Source organism: Loxodonta africana, chromosome 18 (genome assembly GCF_030014295.1).
Source record: "Loxodonta africana isolate mLoxAfr1 chromosome 18, mLoxAfr1.hap2, whole genome shotgun sequence".
Taxonomy (NCBI): domain Eukaryota; kingdom Metazoa; phylum Chordata; class Mammalia; order Proboscidea; family Elephantidae; genus Loxodonta; species Loxodonta africana.
In genome coordinates, this window is record NC_087359.1 from 60,166,731 (window position 1) to 60,173,218 (window position 6,488).

At 53.5% G+C, this 6,488-nt stretch overlaps 1 protein-coding gene across 1 annotated transcript; it reads right to left on the reverse strand.

Annotated features, from left to right (window-relative positions):
- Positions 1 to 33: 33 nt before the first annotated feature.
- On the reverse strand, positions 34 to 5,046 carry DHRS13 (dehydrogenase/reductase 13). Its single transcript, XM_064271485.1, has 5 exons — positions 4,791 to 5,046; positions 4,589 to 4,707; positions 3,461 to 3,584; positions 2,995 to 3,306; positions 34 to 1,466 (listed from the first exon to the last, which is right to left on the reverse strand). The coding sequence occupies exons 1-5, from the start codon at positions 4,915 to 4,917 to the stop codon at positions 1,015 to 1,017; spliced, it is 1,134 nt and encodes a 377-aa protein (XP_064127555.1). The 5' UTR covers positions 4,918 to 5,046; the 3' UTR covers positions 34 to 1,014.
- Positions 5,047 to 6,488: the final 1,442 nt, after the last annotated feature.

Consider the following 6,488-nt stretch of genomic DNA (forward strand, 5'->3'; position numbering starts at 1 on the left):
GCCTATCCCGCCACCCCCAGCGGCCGCCCGCGCCCCTCCGTGGTCGCAGCCCCGCCGGAAGTGTGGCGGCGGAGGGCGGGGCCGGCATGTTGAGTGCGGCAGGAGAGTGCGAGCCTGGGAGGTCTGAACGCTTTATTACAGGGGTCCGGATTGCGGAGCCCAGCTGTCAGGCCCTCGGGGGAGGCGTCCCGCTACCCCCACGGGGCACCTCGATGACAATCGCCCCGCCCTGACTGACCTCCCAGCACTGACCTTACAGCCTCAGCCTTGGAGCCAGAGTGCCTGGGTTCAAATCCCAGCCCCTGCTCTAAGTAGCTGTGAGACTGGGCGAGTCCCTTACCTCTGGAGCCTGATCTTCCGTCTGTAAAATGGGAGTAGTTATAACTACGTAGTTGAATGGTTGCAAAGGGCCCAGTTCAGTAATTCTCAACGTTCGTAGTGCATCTAATCACAAATTTCTAGCCGCTATGAGTCGGAATCGACTGGACGGCAATGGGTTTGGTTGGGTCTTTTAACCCGGAGCTAAGGTGGTGCGGTGGTTAAGTGTCCTGCGGCTAACCAAAGGGTTGGTAGTTCGAACCCACCAGCAGCTCCACGGGAGAAAGATGTGGCAGTCTGCCCTATAGGGCAGTTCTACTCTGTCCTACAGGGTCACTATGAGTTGGGATTGACTCAACAGAAACGGATTTGTTTTTATTTTGGAATCTGGAGCCAGTCAGAATCACTGACTGTGGAGTCCGGAAATCTGAAATTCAAATTTCCAAGAAGCACAGTGTCTGGCACATTACCCCACCCCCAATCTGGGGTTACTGTTACCCTGTGAGGGGTGGGGAGAAATAATAACCAGTTATTTCCTTCCGCCAGGAAAAGAGAGGTCCAGGATACACCTCGAGGCCCCAGAACGTAACCCTGGAGGTAAAACTTGCAACCTCCTCACAGCCCAAGGCCTGGCCTGGCAGACAGCTGGAGTCTTCAAGGGCCATGAAGTGCCGTAGAAAGCACTTGGCCTGGGGATTAGGAGGTTGGGATTTTAGGCTCAGCTTTAATCTGACTTCGGCATGTGACCTTAGACAAATCTGGTAAACTCTGAGGGCTGGGGTAGGGTTCAGAAATTGTGGGCTCCTCAGGGTGGGGGGTGCTCCGAGAAGATGGGGCCCCTGGGTCCTCAGGCTGGGAATCTTCATCAAGCTCGGCTTCCTCCCCAGGCCCCAGCCTTGCCAGCCTCTTGCTGGCCTCCCACAGCCGGTGGGCTGCCCGGTCGTCTCGGGCTGCTGGGGGTACCTCCTCTACATGGCAGTTGGCAAAGTATCTCCCACTGAGAGGCTCAATGCCTTCCTGTAGAGCACAGTACAGAGGGGTCTGGGCACCCCCTCTTGGTGTCCGCAGCACCAGCCAGGCCAGTGGGCGCAGAAGTGGGCACAGCCATCCTGGAACATGGCGCAGGAATAGCTCTGAGTTCACAGGCCCTAGGAGCAGGAAGAAAGGAAGGAATAGGGAGGAAGGTAGGTGAGGGCCCAGGGTAAGGGCAGTGGGAACAGGGCCTGATTCCAGAGAAGCCAAGGTAGTATTTATCAGGCATTCAGGGCCCCCACAGAGTGACTTCCTATAGGAAGCCTCCTCCCCTCCATCCAAACTGCTTGTACATCCCCGCCTCCCAGATCTTGCTCGTGCCACATCCCTGCCTGAAATAATTCCAGCTACATCTTCTAACTCAAGCCCTACTCCTTTGTTTAACCAGCAAACATTTATTAAGCACCTATGGTGTACCAGCCACTGTTTTGAACACTAAGTATATAGCGTGTAACAAAGGCTTAATAAAGGTTAGTTGTAATTATTATTATTGTCATAATTATAATTATTAATAAGCCTTAGGCAATGACTACCTAAAATGCAGGATGGTAATATGGGTAGGGCAGTTCTTGTTATACCTCCGTAATCTGTTCCCTGAAGGCAGGTGGGTCTCATTCATGGATTTTTTACTCAGTAAAAGCCAGGTGCTTATAAGGCACCCTAGCAGAGCCAACTCATCTTTTTCCATTCTCCCCCTTTCACTCTGTTCCAGCCACACCAGCCTCCCTGATCTTCCTCAAGCACCCCAGGCAGTTCTGCCTCAGGGCCTTTGCACTTGCTTTTTGCTCTGTTCAGAACACTCTTCTCCCCAGAGAGCCACACGGCCCACTCCCTCACCTCCTTCAGGCCTCTGCTCAAACGTCACCTTTTCAGATATGTCTTCCTTGACTGCCATAGATAAAACAGCACCCCCTACCCACCCCCAGAGCCCTGGTTACGTAGTGGTTAAGAGCTCAGCTGCTAACCAAAAGGTCAGCAGTTCAAATGCACCAGCTGCTCCTTGGAAACCCTATGGGGCAGTTCTACTCTGTCCTAAAGGGTCACTATGAATTGGAATCAACTTGAGGGCAATGGGCTTGGTTTGGTTTTGGTTTGACCTATCTCTTGGGCCTCCATATTCCCCTTATCCTGGTTTGTCTTTCCCCCATATCATTTCATCACCACCTGTCATTTTACATTATTTATTTATTCATTGTCTGTCTCCTTCTCTACACTGGAACGTAAACTCTATGAGGGTAGGGTCTTTGTTTTGTTCACTGCCGTGTCCGCAGCACTGAGACTAACAATGCCTGGTGCCTAGTAGGTGCTCAGTAAATGCTTCTTGAATGAATTAATGATTGCTAGCTAGTTTTTTTTTTTTTTTTTTAGCTAGTACCATCAGTGTTAGTTCAGTCAGTATGGATAGCTCTTTGGGGGTGAGGTTCTGGGTCTTATTCATTGCCATACCCAACCAAGTGGTCAGCATTCAAGCTCATGGTATGCAAGGAAGAGCCCAGACTAGGAGACCCTGGTTCCAAGATCAGCAGAGGGACGAGCTTCCTTCCTCTTTTGAGATTCTGTGGCTCAGTGAGAGGCTGGGGGAGCATGGGATGGGGCAAGAATGGGAGAGGGGGAATCATAAACAACCAAGGAGCTAGGCTTCACCTGGGTGGGCTGCGTAGCAGGTGATGCCAGTGCCTTCAAGCTGGGTGGCCAGCTCCCGGACAAATAATACGTTGGCCAGCTTACTGTCAGCATATGCCCGCAGCTCCTGCTGCCAGCCTATCACTGGGTGGTTCAGGCGGGTGAAGTCGAGGCGCCCGCGCCGATGGGCAGCTGAGGATACCACCACCACGCGGCTGGGGGCGCACGTTTTCAGCCGGGACAGCAGCAGCTGTGTCAGCAGGAAGGGGCCCACGTGGTTCACCCGCAGCAGCAGATTAAAGGGCTCACGGGTCCGGCCACAGGAACTGATACCTGGAGCAGGAGCTAGGCATAAGCAATTGCTCTGGAAGGAGCCCTGCAGGCCTCAGTGTTCCCATCTGTGAGATGGGAGTAGGGGGCATCCTTCCCATGTGAACTCTGGTCCCTGGCCACCCACTGCCCCCCTGCAGGGCTTGCTGTCCCTCACCGGCATTGTGGATGAGAATGTCCAGCCGTGGCTCGGAACTCAGGAAGGCAGTAGCAAAGGCTCGCACAGAGGCCAGACTGGCCAAGTCCAAGGCCATGAAGATGACCTCATTGTTCCCACTTTCCTGTATAGTGGCAAGGGCTGGGTTTGTCACTGGGCACCTCCCTCCTCTTCTCTCTCCCCAGGCACCAAATTCTGAGAGTCCACCTCCTATTACTAAAATCTGCCCCTATGCATTGGAATGTAGTGGATAATTGTGTGGACTCTGGATGCAAATCTTGACTTTGCCTCGTACCAGCATGTGACCTTAGGCAAGACACTTAATCTCCCTAGGTCTCAGTTCTCTCACAGTAAAATGGGAATAATAATAGTATCTATATAAAATTTTTTTTTTATATTTATTTTATAGAGTTGTTGTGAGGGTTAAATGAGTTCATATATGTAAAATACTTAGAGTCTGGCACACAGCGCTGTGTAGGAACTTATGATTATCACCCCCTCCGCCCATTATCACCCAGCCTAAAATCTGCAACAGTCTTCTCCTTGTTCTCCTCGTATCCATTCTAGCCCTCTCCAGTCCAGACACCGCAAAGCCACCAAGGGGTTTGTCCCAAAAGGCTATTCTGACTTGGTTCAGATCCTGATGAAGCCCCTTCACTGGAACCCTGCTACTCATCCTATGAAATCCACGCTCCCCAGCAGGATCTTTAAAGGCCTCTAGAGCCTGGCCCTGTCTCAGAGCCTTCAGCCCCTTCATTTGCCCCTCTTCCTCAACTTTGTGCCCCAGCCTCGCTAAACCTTTTCACAATTTCTCAGATCAGACCTGCGGTTTTGCCTCAGGGCCTTTGCATATGCTGTTCCCTCCCCTACTGTTCTTCATTAACTCCCACTGATTCTTAAATGTCTTAGAACTGCCATCACTTTCTTCTGGCAGCCCTCCCCGCCCTAATTTGGGTCTGGTGTCCCCTTCCTGTGTGACCACAGCATCCTGTGCACCCCTCTTCCGCACTTACTGAACCCAGCTGCACTCTCCTCTCACAAACTGGGTCCCCGGGGCCGCTTTACTCACTCCTCTGTCTTCGGATGGGTGCTCCGCTCAGCGTCCCATCCACCCCCGCCCTCACTCACCCGGCGGAGGTCGAAGGCGGCTGCCTCACCACGCTCTCGGCTGCGGCAAGCCAGCACCACGCGCGCTCCCCGGCGCGCCAGCTCCAGCGCCGTCATCTTCCCGATGCCACTGTTGGCGCCTGCGGATGGCGGGCGGGAACCGAGTTGAGTCGGTCGGGCTTTCCTTGCAACCCCGGCAGCCCGCCCGCCCGCCCGCCCTCACCAGTGACCACGGCCGTGCGGCCCCGCAGGCTGGCGATGCCGCCGCACGGCGGGGCCTTCACCAGGTTGTAGTAGACAAGCACGTAGGCGCCCAGCAGCAACCCCGCGCCTAGTAGCAGCGCCTCCATGCTGGTTCGCCTCCGGGCTCCCACCCAGGCCCTGCGCCGCCCTGGATCGCCGCCCGGAGGCCGCCGATTCACGCTGCTCAGGCCTTGAAGTGAGCCTTGCGCGCCCCGGCCTCCGGGCGGCGGAGGCGGGAGGGAAAGCAGAACAAGGGTGTGTGCGCGCGTGTGCGTGTGGCCCTGCGAGCGCCCCCTAGGCGAGCATCTGCGTCCTACGGTGTGTGCCCAGGTGAATTAGGTGTGTACATACATCTGCATGTCCGCGTGAATGACTGCTAGGTGAGGTTGGGTCCGTGGGCCCTGTGTTCACGCTTCAGGTCGTGTGCATGCCTTTGAATCCTGTGTGTTTGTGCGAACACCTTGTAGGCATCCATATGCTTATGGGCCCTAGGAGTGCCAAGATTGTGTGCCAGTGTAAGCACCTACTAGGTGTGTTTGAACGAACACCTCTGTGTGTACCCGTCCTCTGCATGTGTGCCTGTGAACATGCCCTGGAACTGAGGGCTTGCAGGTGGTTCTTGCGTGGAGGAGGGGCTAACCAGGTTGTGTGAGGAAGTATGAGAGTACCTGCCTTCTGGATTTGCAGGTATACATTACTGCTCTTGTGTCTCTGAAAGAGTAAGTCCAATCTTGGGCCCCTTTCCCTCAATAAACAAATCCTCAATTGCTTATCCTCACATCCAGCCCTCCACTTCTAAGATTCTTCCCTGTTCTCCCCACCAAGGCCAGAGAGATGAAGCAGTATGTTCAAGGTGGCATCTTCAGTTAATACGTGTCAGGATTCACTCATTCATTTGTTCTCTATCTCCCTGCCTTCGCAGTGTCCCTCCTGTTTCTGAAGGGAAGCAGGGAGACAGTAAATTCTGCTACCTGCCCTTCAGGAGGAAGGTTCTCCCAGGTGGTAGAAATAGGTAAGGAAGCTCCATCACTCAGTGGAAGAGCTATGATGGTGAGGTGGGTGGGGAAGCCAGGGAGGCACAGGTACAGATGTTGCTAGCCAGATGGCTTGCCAGGAGGAAGGGAAGCAAGGACCTTCTCAAAGAAATACAGTACAATTAGCATGTGTTGTTTGGCACTTACAGTGTGCACGGTAATGTGGTTAGTCTTGGAAATACCAAGCTCAACAATGTATATGCAGCTTCTGCCTTTGGGGGAGTTCAAGAGGCCCTTCTGGGCAGAAGGAACAGATGGGTAAGTGGAAGCCAGGCACAGACCTCAGATTCCAGGGGGATCTTCCTATATTTAGCTGCACCGTGGATTCTGGGCTCAATTGTAGGTGCTGTAGGATGAGGCTGGGGATGCAATAAAGGTGAAATAAATGGATACATTGTCCACCCCCAAGGCAAAATCCTGATACACCAACAGTTACTACCTACTCCCAAAAGTCCTGGGATACACACACATGGTGCTGTTTACGTAAAGGGTAGAAGAGGCTGTTCTCAGGAAAAACATAGTCTAGAGAGCTTCTGATGTAATGTCTGGGAGAAGGAAGGGATGGAGTTTGATGTGAGAGGGTCTCCGGAGCTTTAGGGTAAGGTAATGTGCACTCACCTCTTGATGAAGAACTGGCTGTTGAG